Source organism: Salmo salar, unplaced genomic scaffold, assembly GCF_905237065.1.
Source record: "Salmo salar unplaced genomic scaffold, Ssal_v3.1, whole genome shotgun sequence".
Lineage (NCBI taxonomy): Eukaryota > Metazoa > Chordata > Actinopteri > Salmoniformes > Salmonidae > Salmo > Salmo salar.
Window position 1 is genome coordinate 1,513 of NW_025548201.1, and position 18,108 is coordinate 19,620.

The window sequence follows — 18,108 nt, forward strand, 5'->3', positions numbered from 1 at the left end:
ACAAATAAAATATGATTTGACATAATCCGACATTTTATCTTCCATTGTCAATAGATATCCCTTTCCTACCCCCTCCAGGTTTGGATGAGTGGACCAACCACACCAAGTCCCTTGACGGGTTCCAGGCATGGTGGGAGGGGAACTGAAGTTCATTCTCTTTGCACAGAACAGCAGCGTCCAGGCCTCCAGAGAACACACCCTATCGCCTGCTGTATGGACTGGAGCTGCAGCTGTATGGACTGGAGCTGCAGCTGTATGGACTGGCGCTGCAGCTGTATGGCCTTAGTGTTTGTCTATTGCTGTTATTGTATAATGTACTTTCAGATCACTGAAACTCCACCTGATGTGGAAGTTGTGGAAACAGATCAGAAGGCCTTGGAACCACCTTCAGGCACGGCCTGAGAAGGATGTGGAGGTTTTTGACCAGGTTAAAATGTATTGTCCGCTGTTAATTTAATTTCTGGCCCTCCAAGAAATATGTAAGTGTATTTGTAATAATATGACATAGAAATTGCATTTATTTATATTATCAATCAAGGTGACATTGAACATGGACAAGGCACAGGAGAAACAGAAGGAGGGCTACCGGAGGAAAATCAAGGAGGGGACCAAGAGCTTAGACATCCGGGCGAATGACTTGGTTTGGAAGAAGGATGAAAGGAAGGCGAGACCTGGGAAACCTTGCTGCTCTTTCGCTCCTAGCTGGGTTCACCATCTGTTAAGGTGAATATAAAAATCTCAATGGTAACTATTTGCGTTTGCCTCCTCACAGTGGGCGGCATCGCCATGCTGTCTGCAGTACCAACACTGGCCAGGAGGTTTCTCCAAATAGTCCATTTTAAGGCTAACCACTGGGACACAGTAAGTAACCTCCGCTGCCAGGTACTGTTAAGGTGGAAGACACCACCCCAGAGTTTCTCTGACAACTCGCCTCATCTTTTCCAGGGACCATCCCTTACCTCCCTCATCAACCCCACTGACATAAAAAATTAGATGGGTGTCCTTTCTTTTCTGTCTGCAAATAACAATATTGGATGTCTAATCAAACGTTTAAATTAAATAATATAATAACTATTTTTGCATACCTGATCAGCCTGTAACCTGTTTGCTTGTTTACGTCTGCCTCCTACCCTGTTCGCTTTACTCTGCTCCTGTTCTCTGGGACCTGGGGGTTCTGCCTAACACCCAGAAATGGATCTACCTGATGTCCTTCATTACCAACCATCCAGCAACTTTTCATTACATCATCTACAGCTACTGTTATTGTCATGTCATTATCTGCTAAGAAATGTTCTTGCGCTATCATACTGGGCACATAATGTGAGATTCACTAATTGCTCTTGTAAGATGCTCTGGATAAGAGCATCTGCTAAATTACTGAAATGTGTAAATGTAACAATCAAATGTATTGCATATGAATGAAGTAGAAATTAGCTGACTGATCTAAGGTAAGTAACAATGTGTGGGGAGGACATCGACATGATATTTTTATTTTAACCCGATGCCTGTTTATTCATAAAGCAGATGATAGTAAATATCATTAATCACAATGATTCGTCTATGCAAATTAATAGGAAAACATTCTAAACTAATTAATAGGACTACATTTAGTCTAATTGGGAACAAATATAATGTGGGGGAAAGTCAAAGGAACCTAATCAATCTATTGCTTGTCAGATCCATAGAAAATCTAGGCCTTCATGTGTATCAAATCTGAAGGCGATTGTGGACTAAATCAATGACAAATACAGCTGAAATGTTCAGGCTTCATGATCTGTCATCAAAACAGGCTGGAGTGTTTTCGGTTCCGTTTAGACTAAGCTTATGAGTAAGAACGCAACTGCACTGGAATGAATAGCCTTATTCAATGTGATTCTCCTGAATAATAAAGTGTTATATAATACAATTCTGTTACTGTTTGGTCTATGGATAGACCCATACCGATTTTATATTTTTGATCTATTGCTGTAAGCATAGCCTACCACTAATATTCTACATGGCAGAGCATTTAATTAAACAACCATATTTTCCTGTGAAAGAAACACTTGCTTTTCATTTAAAAGTGAATGTTTTCATAAGCCTATAGGTCTACCAATAAATTATGTTGAGGCTGAGCAAGACCTTCAATAGGCTAGTAGACTATGTGGAAATAATCGTGGCGTTAATACCCTAGATCACTTTACATAATCTGGACCGTTGTTTTTCTACGGGGTAGCATATGCTTTTTACCTGTCTCTATAATAAAGGTTAGGCCATAACCTCGCATACTCCCTCAATTCAAGCCCTGCTTTTAACCGTAAGATATCTCCACGGAAATGTATACCCTAAGGATTGCATGGTGTCAGTTAAACCGTTAAACTGGGAACGAGGTCGAATCATGACATCAGTGATTTTCAGAGAAAGATGCCCGAATTTCTGAATTGGAATTCCGAGTTGGATGACCATTCTAAACTATTTTTCCCAGTCTGAGCAAATTTTTTTCCAGAGTTCCCAGTTGTCTTGAATGCACTGAAGTCGGAAGTCAGAGATTTCCGAGTTGTTTTGAATGTGCCACTAGAGACCTAGACTACCTCTTATTTCTGAATAGGGCCACCTCCAACAAAGAAGCACTTGTGTCTGTATTGATTTGAGAAATAGGCATATCTACACAGTAATGGTGGCTGGCTGCGATATCAACTAGCCTATTGATGTGATGCGCCTATTTTAGCTAAATCGACAAATTTAATTGATTAGATTACTCCGGCAATGAAAAATGTTTTTTACTAAATCATGTAGATGTTTGTAAGGCGTTCATGTTGAGATCTTTAATAATAAACTAAACAGTCACTTAAACTTGACGCCTGTAACATGTAGACATTTTTAAGGCGTTCGTGGTAAGATTGTTCATAATAGACCTACAAGCGAACTGACAGGTGACGTGTCAGCGCCACGTTACACGACGTGAACACTACGTATACATAACGTGTGACGTGAACGTGTCGGCAGTTTGACACCTTAGAAAAAAAGTTGTCTCCGTTGGCAGTCCATGTTAATTCATGACGGTATTTTATGGCACTAGGAAGACATTGGGTGACTTCGTGAGAGATATCAGTAGCTTCACCTGGCTTAATTCCGGCACTGATCACCCCCCATAGCCTGCCCCGTTCCGCCCACCTGAAACCCTCTTCCCCAAAGCTAAAGTGTGTGTTTTTTTTTTTTGTCTTACAGCCTGCAATGGTATTTAAGGGTCATAGTGAGGTCTGAAGTTGAAACTCAGTTACTACTAAAAAAAATTCTGAACCTTTGTCAGAACGGCAGAATGCACCACTCCACAGGAAACAGCAATTGTCTTCTTTAGATTCAGGCAATCAATAGGAGCTGGAGCAGGTCTGTCTGTAGAAAATAGATTTCACTGATTTTTAAATATTTTTTTTAAATCTTTGACTAAATAATGATTTGACATTAAATGATTAGATCTACTCATACTGTCTACTTCAAACATATCAAATGTACTACTTTTCTTTAAAAGATACCAACTATTAACGACAGAGAACCAAACACATTAACATGCTAATCTTTGTGTATACAGAATTGGACCATTATCCTGTCCTGCTAAGCAGTCAAAATGTAACGAGTACTTTTGGGTGCTAGGGTAAATGTATGGAGTAAAAAGTAAATTATTTTCTTTAGGAATGTAGTGAAGTAAAAGTAAAAATATAAATAGTAAAGTACAGATAACCCCCCCCAAAAATACTTTAGTACTTTAAAGTATTTTTACTTAAGTACTTTACGCCACTGGACACAACTGTAAAAGCAACACAGCATGAAAAGAAAACGAAACTTCAGTTGACATTTTCCTCCAAACAGAAACTTATGCCACAATGGGCATAGCCTGAGTAAACTAAAATATCAGGCTGACACATATGCAGTGGGACAAGGGCCAGGTAAATAAAGTATTTTAAACAAACAAACACACCAGCTAGCCCATTTGGTTCCTTGGCAGTTGAGGGAACGTACATTTTTGCTGACACATTTTGAGCCTGTAATTGAAATCACAAATGCTGACGCTCCAGATACTCAACTAGTCTAAAGAAGGCAATTTTTATTGCTTCTTTAATTAGGACAACAGTTTTCAGCTCTGCTAACATAATTGCAAAAGGGTTTTCTAATGATCAATTAGCCTTTTAAAATGATAAACTTGGATTAGCTAACACAACGTGCCATTGGAACACAGGAGTGATGGTTGCTGATAATGGGCCTCTGTACGCCTACGAAGATATCCATAAAAAAATCTGCCGTTTCCAGCTACAATAGTAATTTACAACATTAACAATGTCTACACTGTATTTCGGATCAATTTGATGTTATTTTAATGGACAAAAAAAAAGGTTTTCTTTCAAAAAATGGGAAATTTCTAAGCGACCCCAAACTTTTGAACAGTAATGTATATATAAAAAATAAAAAATACATGAGCTCACTCAGTCTCAACTTACTGTTGGGAGATAGAATAATAGAATACACAAGGTGCAACTTTGAAATTTGGTTTCGCATCAGCAGTCACGCACTTAGCCCATGTCAGCAAAAAAAAAACGCCGATAGCGGCAAGCTATCTAAACGTGTCGTAAGTACAGTTGAAGTCGGAAGTTTACATACACTTAGGTTGGATTCATTAAAACTCGTTTTTCAACCACTCCACAAATTTCTTGTTAACAAACTATAGTTTTGGAAAGTCGGATAGAACATCTACTTTGTGCATGACACAAGTAATTCTTCCAACAATTGTTTACAGATTATTTCACTTATAATTTACTGTATCACAATTCCAGTGGGTCAGAAGTTTACATACACTAAGTTGACTGTGCCTTTAAACAGCTTGGAAAATTCCAGAAAATGATGGTATGGCTTTAGAGGCTTCTGATAGGCTAATTGACATCATTTGAGTCAATTGGAGGTGCACCTGTTGTCACGTCCTGACCAGTAAAAGCGGTTATTTGTTATTGTAGTTTGGTCAGGGCGTGGCAGGGGGTGTTTGTTTTGTGTGTTTCGGGGTTTTTGATTTATGTTCTATATTTTCTATTTCTATGTTTATTCTAGTTTTCTATTTTTATGTTGTGTTTTTCAATGACCTCCAATTAGAGGCAGCTGGTTGTCGTTGTCTCTAGTTGGAGGACATATTTAAGTGTGTTCATTTTTCACTTGTGTTTGTGGGTGGTTGTTTCCAGAATAGTCTGTGCACCTTATTGGACTGTTTTCATCATTTGTTTTGTTTAAGTGTTTCTTCCTTTAATAAATAAGAAGATGAGCACTTTACCCGCTGCATTTTGGTCCACTCCTTACGACGCCCATGACACCTGTGGATGTATTTCAAGGCCTACCTTCAAACTCAGTGCCTCTTTGCTTGACATCATGGGAAAATCTGAAGAAATCAGCCAAGAAAAAAATTGGAGACCTTCACAAGTCTGGTTTATCCTTGGGAGCAATTTCCAAACGCCTGAAGGTACCACGTTCATCTGTACAAACAATAGCACGCAAGTATAAACACCATGGGACCACGCAGCCATCATACCGCTTAGGAAGGAGAAACGTTCTGTCTCCTAGAGATGAATGTACTTTGGTACGAAAAGTGCAAATCAATCCCAGAACAACAGCAAAGGACCTTGTGAAGACGCTGGAGGGAACAGGTACAAAAGTATCTATATCCACAGTAAAATGAGTCCTATATCGACATAACCTGAAAGGCCTCTCAGCAAGGAAGAAGCCACTGCTCCAAAACAGCCATAAAAAAGCCAGACTACGGTTTGCAACTGCACATGGGGACAAAGATCGAACTTTTTGGAGAAATGTCCTCTGGTCTGATGAAACAAAAGAACTGTTTGGCAATAATGACCAAAAGGGGGAGGTTTGCAAGCCGAAGAACACCATCCCAACCGTGAAGCACAGGAGTGGCAGCATCATGTTGTGGGGTGCTTTGCTGCAGGAGGGACTGGTGCACTTCACAAAATAGATGGCATCATGAAGAAAGAAAATTATGTGGATATATTGAAGCAATATCTCAAGACATCAGTCAGGAAGTTAAAGCTTGGTTGCAAATGGGGCTTCTAAATGGACAATGACCCCAAGCATACTTCCAAAGTGGTGGCAAAATGGCTTAAGGACAACAAAGTCAAGGTATTTGAGTGGCCATCACAAAGCCCTGACCTCAATCCTATAGAAAATGTGTGGGCAGAACTGAAAAAGCATGTGCGAGTAAGGAGGCCTACAAACCTGACTCAGTTACAACCGCTCTGTCAGGAGGAATGGGCCAAAATTCACCCAACTTATTGTGGGAAGCTTGTGGAAGGCTACCCAAAATGTTTGACCCAAGTTAAACAATTTAAAGGCAATGCTACCAAATACTAATTGAGTGTATGTAAACTTCTGACCTACTGGGAATGTGATGAAAGAAATAAAAGCTGAAATAAATCATTCTCTCTACTATTATTCTGACATTTCACATTCTTAAAATAAAGTGGTGAACCTAACTGACCTACGGCAGGGAATTTTTACTAGGATTAAATGTCAGGAATTGTGAAAAACTGAGTTTAAATGTATTTGGCTAAGGTGTATGTAAACTTCCAACTTCAACTGTATGGTCGAATTACCGACCGGGATGGGGCCCATTGATCAAAAAAATGTATCTTCTCTCCGCCCCATGTCAAAATGTGTAGAATTGCAGTAAACTTGCGTTAAAAAGGCAACATTTTCTGTATGCCCAATGGCAAAATGTGCAGAATTGTCACCCCTCATGATGAGTTCTGTTTTTTTTTTGTGGCCCCCACCCCCATCAAAGTTGCCCATCCCTGATTTAATTAGAACCATGAGGAAAGCTGCAGAAAACATTATGCTGAAATACTGAAATTCCCACAGAAGAAGGTTGTTTCTTAATGTTCTGAAAACATGATTTTAAATAGAACCATGAGAAAACCTGTAGGAAACATTATGCTGAGGTATGGTAATTCCCATAGAAGAACGTTGATTCTTAACAATCTCAGAACAATTGACTTTAAATAGAACCATAAGGAATCCTGTAGGAAATGTTATGGGAAGGTTGTATCCAAAACGAAGAAGAAACATATAGTTCTCAGAACGTTATGTGCTGGCTAGGAAGGTTATGCAGGTTGTTGGAGAAACCACACGACTGCTCTGCATTCGAGGGAATACTCAATTATAAAAGAAAACACTTTAAGGTGAAACTAATATCTGTATTATTTAGATACATAAATAATTATTCTGTTAAAAGAACGCAAGGTACAGACATGAATGTCAAAGATGATGCAGACATGTGTCCAGAAAAAAAGGATGTTCCCATGCAGAATTACATAAAATGCCAAAATAATAACTCACATTCAAAATTAGTGGACTTTAAGTCAAGGATAGTTTTTTCCAATAACATGGTAAGCCTATACATAGCCTAAACATTTGTAAATTTAAAATGTTCACTTGAAAAAGCCACGGTTTAAAAGTTTTTTAAAAAGTGTAAAATCTGAACCTAGATGAAGGCTATATCAACACAACCAAAATCCTATGCTAAACTGAATAGATATATTGACATGTAAGAAACACATTGAATGAAATGATGAACACAGCAGTAGCCTATATATAGTGTCCATTACTCCTTCCAGAAGCCTCTGTTGTGGGCCACCGCCTCTTTGAGCCTGGCCAGCAGCATCTCCTTGGAGGGGTAGATGGGCAGCAGCAGTAGGAAGTGGCAGGTAAGGGATTCTGGGAAATGTAGTTCAGTAGAGTTCTGCAGGACTGCCACAGTCATCTGGATCTTGTCCATGCCCAGGATAGGAACACGATCACAGCCCGTCAGGAACACTGAGAAGGAAGGGAGAGAGAGTGAAAGGAAGACTGAATGGGAAGAAACATAGTGAATGTCTTTGTGCGGCAGGTAGCCTAACCATTAAGAGTGTTGGGCCAGTAATCGAAAGGTAGCTGGTTTGAATCCCCGAACCGACTAGGTGAAAAATATGTTGTTGTGCTTTTGAGTAAGGCACTTAAACCTAATTGCTCCTGTAAGTCGCTCTGGATAAGAGCATCTGCTAAATTACTAAAATGTAAAATGTGTTCAGACACATTTTCTTTGTAAATGCTCTTGTAGAACACAAAGTTCAAATATGCAGACAAACCCCTGAACCAGCATTATGAAAGACTGTATGGTTCCTCCAGTTTTCCTCAACCGAGAGCAATTTAGTGCCACACTTACGGAGAAAAGCTTTCTTTTGGTTGTCTGTCAGTTCCTCAAAAGCCTCCCAGAAGTTGATGATGTTGGGATGTCTGGCATGGTACTCTCCAACATACACAGTGTTCTGGGCATACAAACCAAACAAATGGCAGCAATAATATAACAATATTAAACTCACACGCCATTTAAACGATTCACCACTCAACGTCACACAGTATGTCACAAAGCACCATGTATAGCTAGGCAATGTATAGCACATTATCTCCTAGTTCCAGTCCTAACTTGAGAAATGTGCCCATAACTTGAACATCAAAGCAAATCCCCCATCGATATAAATGCATCAACACATTGATTGATTTCTGCCCTAATTTCTCAAGTCAGCACCCAGCCCCACACTGAGTAATGAATGATGGTTGTATATAGACCTGTTTGAGCGTGTCCCAGTCGTAGTCCTCTTTCCCCACCATGACTCCCCTGAGCTCCTCAGGCTGGAACAACTCCACCACGTCCCTGTCACACACCTTGAAGAAGCCTCTCCTGAACTCTTCAAACACCTTCTCCACTGATCGGTTGAAGGCGAGGTTCACGTAGGCATCAACAAACTGCTTCCTGTCAAAATAATGAATTGTATTTAAATATTTTAAAAAACAGAACAAGCAGAAAGCAAGCTTATTGTAATTTCTAACTTCTAAAATTGCAATCTTGTATTATGCATTACAGATGTAAGACTGTAATATGAGCCAGTTTGCTACAGCAGGAAAATAATCCTGCAGCAACAGGAAATGTGAATTATAGGGGTTGACACATTTTTGGAAGGGAAAATCAAGTCTGAAGCCTTTTTAAACCTGAAATATATTCAACACTTTTAAAATGTCCTGCATTGCAGGAAAGTTCTCCTGCAACAGAGTGATCAAATTCAGATCTTACATCTGTAGGAGTAAATGTTGCTGTAGACTTACTTGTTAGTACTTGTGACTGGTTTTCCTGTTTCTTTGGGATCAAGCTCCACCTTCTGGTCATCCCAGATCACCTGATGAAAATAAACAGTTTTACCACTATTCACATACTGTATCTAGTGATATTTCACAGCTCAAGTTTGAATGCAATACAATACATACGGTGAAGGTCATGTCTAGGTTTTCTTCAACATCATCATCAGTGTAGTCCTCCAAGAGGTACCGCAAACTCCTTCAATTACAATGAAAATAAATTAATGTTGAAACATTTTAATCCATTTCTAAGGGATACCAATTCAATGCTAAAATGTACATTCTAAAATACAAAACGTACCCTCCCACAACAGGGTCAAACTCTCTCAGGTCCTCCAGTGAGGGCTTGACCCCCACCATCTTCTTGAACAGGGCCAGAGGGAAGGGCAGGTGTACAATGTTGTGGTTGTACAGGGCCATGCCACACAAGACACCAAACAGGAAGTAGCTCTTCTCCTCCACTCTGGGCTGGTAGTAAGGGTAGGTGGCCCATGAGTCAAGGCAGAGATCAAGAATAAACAAGAGCAGGCACCATTCTTCTTCAACTAACTTCTATCTCCTTTGTTGTATTATGTTGTTGTCTGTGTACTGAAATTCAGCTTTTAGCTGTGAATGTGTATAATTATAAAACCTTGGTACATCAGGGGAGAGTAGGGTGTGATAGTGATTATAATTGGACACAATGCTATATTGATTGATACAGTGTAGATAGTGGCACTACTGTAGTGGTTGAATCTCTTTTGTTGCTATTAACTGACTAAAGTATTTTTGATTGTTTTTAGAATATTATTCCATTACTCACCTATTTTAATTTGCTTGAGAGTGAAGTGATTTATTATACAGTAATGAAATCGCAATTCCCTAATTCAAGTTCTTACCTTGGCAGGGAACCAGACCAGTGTCTTGGTGTCGTTGTACATGAACATCTCAGACTCTGCTGCCAACAGCTCTTCAAACACATGGAGGAAAAAGTCCCTTATGTTGACGAGCGACAGCTTCATGTCCTCCACAAACTGCACCTGATGGATACAGTAAGATAGGCCACATTTAGGTTGAGTTCTAGTCTCTACCACTGGGCACAGATGTCAATTCAATGTCTATTCCACGTTGTTTCACTGGAACCAACGTTGATTCAACCAGTCTGTGCCCAGTGGGTAGTGAAAGTCTAACATTAAAATGTTAAATCGAGTAGCTGAGATTTGGTTTGATTTGGCAAAGATTAGTTGAGTTGTAACATTCAGTCTCAGGGATAACTATTTGAATGTTACTTTATTGTCCCTTTTGAATTGACAAAAACATTTTTTACCACAAGTTCTCTCTTGAAGTAATCATGATCTGCAGCACCCAGTTGTCTGAAGGTGTCTTTGATGAGTGACGGGCGCCTTAAGGCCAACTGGAAGATTGGAGCAGGGGGAGATTCTGGGTTGTCTGGGAACGTTCCAGAAGGATACATCACTGTTTGCCAGTGGGTGAGTTTGTGAACCACCTGCAATATATAAACATACACTAGTTTTAAAAAAAATTATGTCACGTGCACAAGTACAGTGAAATAACTTTCCTGCTTGCATTTTCCCAACAATGCAGTAATCAATATCAGTAGTACTATATATATATATATATATATATATATATATATATATATATATATATATATATATATATATATATATATTTTTTTAAAGTTAAGTAGAACATAAACACACAAAAATATAAATAAGAACATGAGAAAGTAAGTAAGGTATATACAGGGGCAGCTCCAGGTTCTATTTAGAGTGATATACAGACTGGTCTTTGGAAACCACTGGGTAGGCTATGGTATACTTGAAAACAAAAGATTCAATAAAAGGATATAAAACAGCCAGTGGAATAACACAGTATACCTTAGTAAAAAGTGCATTACTGTTGAAAATCGCCATCTTGCAGATCAGATTCAACACAAATGGGTAACGGCAAAGATGACTGGTGTCACCTCTGTATCCTAGAAGTGACACAAAAGAAAAATGAAAGTGCATCTCAATAGTCTACATGGGTTCCATCTCTTTGTCTCGTTCCATCAATCTGCACTGAAAGAACTGGACAAGTCAAACCAGATTCCACCACTTTATCATTCTAACATTTTAGTAATTTACAGATGATTTTGTTATTTTATTACCTCCCTTGTTGACCAAAAACGCCAAAGCTCCACATCATCCATAGGAATTACCCTATCAATGATCTCTTCCACATAAAAGGTACTGGCTGGAACTTCCTGGGTTCTTCCGGCCCTTTTGTTTGCCTTTGAAATAACAATGTCAGTATCAAAATAGATTAGCACATGTCCCTTGCACATGAGGAAGTGAACAGTTCACAGTATGAAGTATGTTAGGGCATGATCAACAATACTGATAGACGGCAACTACAGAAAATGGTCAGAAGGATTATAAAAATGATTGACATAGACACTGACTCTGTGGAGGTACTTGAGGGCTTCCAGCAGGAATTTGACTCCGGGGTTGTGGGTAACCAGAAGACCGTTCCTCAGCATGAATGACAGGGCATTCTTCCACATCAGAATGTGCTTAGTCATGATGTTTGTCTCCATTGAGGACCACCACTCTTCTATAACATGATACAAGAATACAAAAGTCCAAAATATGTAAATGATATTGCCTGAGCAAAAAAAACATGATCTTATAATATATGGTAATGTGTCATAGTGTCAGCTATGCTTCTATTATAATACAATTCTGTAAAATGATACTGATGCCAAATTTGCTGATAAACTGAAAAGGTCAGAGGTTATTTACTTAAACTGTTCATGGCTGTTTCATTCAGATCCTCATCGATAACTATTGCTAAAGCCATGACCATGTTCATGACGTTCTGGTCATCGTGGAGAAGAGGGATTGTGGGTAGTATCATAAAGATCTCTAGTGACTTGATGACAGCTGCTGAATCGCGAAGAGTGTCCACCAGTGGCAATATATTTACCTATATGGAGAATATATATAGACATGAAGAGAGTAACATTATGCTATCATGATCCTCCATTCAAAATATATATTGATATTTAATGGATTGTTGATATCGGTTTAAGTCTTTGAAGAGTGAGATAATCTTAGCTGATTTCCTGATCCATGGGATGTTGAAGAGCTGATCAAATGCCTGGCTAGCAGCCTCTAGGTCCACTCTCAAAGCTCCTGCAGCTTTAGTTGATGGAGACGCACTGGTAGAGGGAATAGCATGGGTATAGCATTATCATTGACACAACATACTGTACACACACAGTGTTCATTATAAACTATCCAAACCTTCCATTTTAAAATCGCTTACCTGGTTTTGGTGAAACTGGCCACAAGACTTGAACTTGTTGAGAACATCAAGGATATTCCTCTGTTGGAACAAATGTGGACATATTTGATGTTTCAGTACAATTATACTATAAGACATACAACTGTAAAATAAATGTTTGTTTATTTAATTTTGAGTTTGCTAGAAATCTTTTTTTTTAAACTAACAAAGAACCTTTGTCTATGGTGGATTGTATGTTTTAATATTCAATGTAAATAATAATAAATGAACCTTTCCGCCTCTGCATTTCCTTGCTCCATCGTCAGCCATTTTTGCAGCTTGGCTTTATCTAACCTCCCGATTGGCTGTTCTCTTTCAGAACTCTACAAAGGCAGATAAAGCAATATAATAAATGCACATATCTCAAACATGAATTAGCTGCTTGAGAAATTTAGAATGTTCCAGTCTCCCTTTTACAGAGGTATAAAAGGTCAGAAACATTACCTCAGCAGTGTAAATGAAGTTTGAATTCCATCCCACTGATATCTTCATGTCTGGTAAAAAAAAGAAAAGAAGAGGTTGTAGGGTGTCGTGGATGAATCAGAATTAGTTGGGTAACATAGATAATTAAGATGTTTTATTAGTATAATATGCTTATGTGAGATACTTGTCATTAGAAAATGTCCTTTGGACTCTGGTATGTTTCAGTTGCACGTTTCCCTTAGCTGGGGCTCAGTCACTTGGGGCCCAGAGAGGGGAGAGGTCAGACTTGTCTTCATGGGAATGTGTCTTTACCTATTCTTAAACCATGTGAAGGGATGGCGTGATTAATGGGGAACCAATGACTTGTCTCCACAATGTCTGTGAGCAAGTCACTCCCTCCTTTTCTTTATTGTGGGGAGGTTTATGGTAGTGTCTGGGAATTGTGTGTCCTCTCTTAGATATCGCACTTATCCTGTGATAGTATATGGCCTAGAGGCTCACTCCCCCCAGTGAGCCTGTCCAGGAGTGGGGTCAAGAGGGGGTTTGCTTGAGATGGGAGTATCTAGAGTTGACAATTGATATATGCCATTGGGTGAAATGGTGTTTTTGTTCTATGAAGTACCAGGGAGGGACGGTTCTAAGGGGACCAGATACTGGGCTATACAATGAACCCTGTTGACATAGCAGTTACTGCCTGCTGTGTTTTATGGATATCTGTCATACAAAACTTAACCTTTGTGACCAATTCTATGTATCTGTGGTTTGTCAATGTACATTGAAGGGGGTGTATCTTTGCTATAAAATATCTCTGTAGCCATTGTGTAATCACCTTATTCAATGGTTCATTCAAGAGAGTGAATTATTGAAGGTCAAGTACTTTTGCAAAAGTATTTTAAGTATTAAAGATGTAGTTAACTCAGACTGGTGTGTTTAACTCTCTTCATTTGGTAATGCAGAAATTAGCCACCACAAGGGACATCAAGTCTCGTTAAACAGTATGTGTTCTAATTCAGTCACACAAACACTACATAGTATGTAGCTGCATAATATAATTGAATAGAATCAAATACAAAAGAGAATAAAAGACAATAAAATAAACATTGCATCCGGTACCATTGTGTATGACTGTCACTGCCCCACCAGAAGCCCTTTTCAGCAGCACTGAGGTGGGTTGCAAGCAGCCCTCTGTGTTGCCAGTCCCTAGCTGACCTTTGACCCCACTGCCAAAGGCCCAGAGTTGACCTGAGGACCCCAGCACCAGGGTGTGATGGCTGGCAGAGTTACAGTAAGACAAAAAGACAGTCAGACTGAGAATGTTCAAGATTGGTTTCCTATCTGTTTATTATATGTGTATATATGTGTATAAGTAGCATTATGCTGTTGGTCATTACCTGCCACATGCTATCTGTGAGACCAGTCCATCCATACCCTCTACCAGTTTGGGTAGGAGTTCGTTAGCTGAGGCGTTGTGCCCAAGCTGGCCTCGGCTTCCCTCTCCAAAGGTGAACACCTGTCCACCCTAAAGACCACAAAGAACCAGAACCAGTTGTTGACATGTCAAGGCCCAGAGTTGTTCCTGGTCTAGTCAGGTCAAGGCCCATATCACTTCTTAAAGAGACAGTCTAATGGTATATAAGGGTCGACACACTGGATTTACCTTTACTCTCGTAGCCCTGAGGCTTGATCTGTATTAACAGCCATAATCAGGACATATTCTGTATTACCTGTGATATTCCATTCTGTAATAAACTGTTACTTCTCATTTAGTATGATAACAACTTGTATGGTTCTGTAAGGGTTGTGGAACTGGTGGCAGTGAAGTCAGATGCAGGAGAGCAGAAATAGGTAATAGCCGGAGCAGTTTAAAACAAAACCCACGGGAATACAAAAAGAACCTACATGGGTACACAACCCGACGCGCACCAGTAACATAGAGTACAAGCTCTTACAAACAAACAATTCCATACAAGGACATGGGGGGAGCAGAGGGTTAAATACACAACAATTAATGAGGGAAATGGAAACCAGGTGTGTAAGAAAACAAGACAAAACAAATGGAAAATGAAAAGTGGATCAACGATGGCTAGAAGACCGGTGACGCCGACCGCCGAACACCGCCCGAACAAGGAGAGGAAATGACTTCGGTGGAAGTCGTGACAGGTTCATTGTGTAGCCTACCTCTTCCAGACACCCACCAGACACTTGATCATTTGTTTTTCACCTCTGTTCAAGGTCATTTTGTATAACTGGCTTTATTTACCAACATGTGATGAATTGTACCTTCGAGAGGTTGCTGACTTTGTGTGCAGAACTATCTCCCAGTGGGCCCACTGTTTAGGACGTTAAATACTTTTTCTGAACTTAATGAACTGCCGTAGTATTTGTCTCCTTTCACACCAACATCTTCCTTGGGGCCTTCAGTAAAAAGACAGTAATAGTATGATACCTTGGTGAGAACAGCAGTGTCCCTCTCCACAGTGACAGTATGAAACCTTGGAGAACAGCAGTGTCCCTCTCCACAGTAATAGAATGATACCTTGGTGAGAACAGCAGAAAGTGCCTCTCCATAGTAATAGTATGATACCTTGGTGAGAACAGCAGAATGTGCCTCTCCACAGTAATAGTATGATACCTTGGTGAGAACAGCAGAATGTGCCTCTCCACAGTAATAGTATGATACCTTGGTGAGAACAGCAGAATGTGCCTCTCCACAGTAATAGTATGATACCTTGGTGGGAACAGCAGTGTGCCTCTCCACAGTAATAGTATGATACCTTGGTGAGAACAGCAGAATGTGCCTCTCCACAGTAATAGTATGATACCTTGGTGAGAACAGCAGAATGTGCCTCTCCACAGCTGATGAAGGAAACCCCCAAGACTCTGAGAGCAGGCACAGCACAGATGTTGAACCGGCCTGGCAGGGGGAACAAGCATCATACAAGCATCATGCAATGTTCCCACTCATTATAATACATCTGTAAAATGACTTAGTGGTTATAACAAAGGAATCCAAGTTCAAATGAGAAAATGCTGGTGGATAAGCCTGATTAGCTTTTTATACAAGTAGCATACGAAGAGAGGTAGAGTGACGTAGTACCTTTCTCATCCACACGGTTGAGTCCCAGCTGCCCAGCCTTGTTCGCCCCACAGCAGTAGACCAGGCCTGGGAGGGTGAGGGCCAGAGTGTGGGTTCCTCCGGCTGCTACCTGGGTCACTGGGACCCCTGTGAGGGAGCGCACCAGGGCAGGTATGGGCTGCAGAGCTACTTCCTTCCCCAGGCCCAGCTGTCCATGACTGTTAAAACCCCATGAGAACACCTGTCCTCCTGTAGAAGACAAAGAAATTACATATTACATTACAATTACATCACAATTCCAGAGTTACATTCTTTCCTAATAATTATAATCTCACTGTCCTGTTGATGTACACTTTTATAACAAGGGTTTCAAAAGGGTTCTTCGGCTGCCCTCATAGGATAACCCTATTTGGTTCCAGGTAGAACCCTTTTGGGTTCCATGTAGAACCAGAGGGTTCTACCTGGAACCAAAAACTCTTATCCAATGCGTTCTCCAATGGGGACAGCTGAATAAGCATTTTAGTTTTAAGACCACCTTTTTTTCTAAGTGTAGTTTAACTGATGCATGTGGTTATCATAGTTTAGATGGAATGTAGTCTGTGTGAGGAACATCAGTAGGTACAGTACGTTATACCTTTAGTCAGGGCCAAAGAATGGGAATTTCCACAAGCAACCTGTATCACTGTTATCGGCAAGGGCGAAGGTATTGGAACTGGTCTGTAAAAAAAAGGAGACATCTAGTACATATTGTCTTTGTTAGTGATCAGTGGAATCCAAGAGGGCTCTCATTACTTGACAATGTAAATCATGGATGATATTTCACTATCAAGATCTATTTCAAGTTGAAGTTGAGGTTTCCTTGCCTTGGCCTGGGGACTTTGGAGACAGTAGTAAGGCCGATGCCCAGCTGTCCCTCACCCCTGCCCCCAGGAGTAGACCTGTCCTGACGCACACACAGCTACAGAGTGGTCCTGACCACAAGCCACAGAGACCACTGCCCCCAGACCCTCCACTGGGGCTGAAATGGGTAGAACACACAGTTTTATTTGGAAGTCCTGTCTTGGAAAGGGTTAAATACCATTACATTTGGATTCCCTGGTGCCACTAGGGCAGTTTAACACCCTGATGATAAATGAGTTCACCGAGGTGTGCAATTGTTTTGATTGACTTTAATAATTTGTTTGTGATACCTGTGATGTTACATGTTCTAATGTAATGTACTTGTTACTGTATCTTGTATCTTGTAGTTTTATATTTTATGTCCTCAGGGCACCATTGACTAAATGAAAGTTCACAATCTTGAGGATGACGTAAATTACATAACAACAGTTAACTTTCGTTCCTCTAATTTTGATTGAGAAACGAAACTGAAACCCAACTGTGAGTCTATGTTGTAGTTTTATTGAGGGATAGCGTACCCATTTCTGAAAGTTGTGGTAAAGCTCACTAGGCTAAATATAGGCTACTATGCATTTTAATAAAATCTGTAATTATGAACAATATTGTGAACAGAAAATGTTAGCATAATGATAAAGAATAAAATAATTCTAATGCAAGCATCCTTTTAGCCGTACTTTAATCCTAAATAGCCTACATAGCGATCCTTGCACCCAAATAGTCAGATATAATTAAATTGTCTTACCTGGTAATTTTGAATCTCTGTTCTTCTGTCTACCAAGTTGTCCCTTTGAGTTGCGCCCGCATGATAGGATCCTGCCATCTACCGTGAGAAATAAAGTGTGTTGCTCCCCACAAGTAATTTCTGTGACTTTATCAGAGAATATATTCCCTGCTGTAGGAACAGACACATTCTCAAAGTTTAGACCAAACTGTCCACTCGAACCGTCTCCCCAGCAGAACATGATGATGTGATGATTGACTGATGACTAACGTGTGGTCCACATAGGTTGGCTATATTGGGCTCTACGTGTGTGTGTGTGTGCGCGAGAGAGAGAGAGAGAGAGAGAGAGAGAGAGAGAGAGAGCGAGCTACTAGTTACCACATCCATAAAGTCATAATTATGTCTAAATCCCAACTATTTCTACAATTTATCTACGTAAAATCTGACTTTAAACCTTACCCTA

General features: G+C 40.0%; 2 protein-coding genes across 2 annotated transcripts; both read right to left on the reverse strand.

The window, feature by feature from the left end:
• Positions 1–7,199: 7,199 nt before the first annotated feature.
• Positions 7,200–11,793, reverse strand: LOC106591921 (probable E3 ubiquitin-protein ligase HERC6). Its single transcript, XM_045712050.1, has 11 exons — positions 11,642–11,793; positions 11,348–11,470; positions 11,076–11,173; positions 10,502–10,681; positions 10,074–10,214; positions 9,497–9,663; positions 9,325–9,394; positions 9,166–9,236; positions 8,632–8,815; positions 8,228–8,330; positions 7,200–7,839 (listed from the first exon to the last, which is right to left on the reverse strand). The coding sequence occupies exons 3-11, from the start codon at positions 11,109–11,111 to the stop codon at positions 7,628–7,630; spliced, it is 1,164 nt and encodes a 387-aa protein (XP_045568006.1). The 5' UTR covers positions 11,112–11,173; positions 11,348–11,470; positions 11,642–11,793; the 3' UTR covers positions 7,200–7,627.
• A 365-nt stretch (positions 11,794–12,158) lies between these two features.
• On the reverse strand, positions 12,159–17,975 carry LOC123732782 (probable E3 ubiquitin-protein ligase HERC6). Its single transcript, XM_045712051.1, has 11 exons — positions 17,667–17,975; positions 16,888–17,042; positions 16,659–16,761; positions 16,046–16,273; positions 15,771–15,862; positions 14,340–14,467; positions 14,062–14,219; positions 12,970–13,019; positions 12,757–12,848; positions 12,508–12,567; positions 12,159–12,400 (listed from the first exon to the last, which is right to left on the reverse strand). The coding sequence occupies exons 3-11, from the start codon at positions 16,759–16,761 to the stop codon at positions 12,226–12,228; spliced, it is 1,086 nt and encodes a 361-aa protein (XP_045568007.1). The 5' UTR covers positions 16,888–17,042; positions 17,667–17,975; the 3' UTR covers positions 12,159–12,225.
• Between the last annotated feature and the right edge of the window lie 133 nt (positions 17,976–18,108).

Coding starts and splice junctions, on each gene's coding strand:
- LOC106591921 (XM_045712050.1), bottom strand. CDS start 11,111: ATGGCGATTTTCAACAGTAATGCACTTTTTACTAAG. Junction 10,682..11,075: donor GTAATGCACTTTTTACTAAG/GTATACTGTGTT, acceptor TATATATTGCAG/GTGGTTCACAAACTCACCCA. Junction 10,215..10,501: donor ACTTCAAGAGAGAACTTGTG/GTAAAAAATGTT, acceptor TGTATCCATCAG/GTGCAGTTTGTGGAGGACAT.
- LOC123732782 (XM_045712051.1), bottom strand. CDS start 16,761: ATGTCTCCTTTTTTTTACAGACCAGTTCCAATACCTTCGCCCTTGCCG. Junction 16,274..16,658: donor TTCTTTGGCCCTGACTAAAG/GTATAACGTACT, acceptor TGTCTTCTACAG/GAGGACAGGTGTTCTCATGG. Junction 12,401..12,507: donor GCCAGTTTCACCAAAACCAG/GTAAGCGATTTT, acceptor TCCCTCTACCAG/TGCGTCTCCATCAACTAAAG.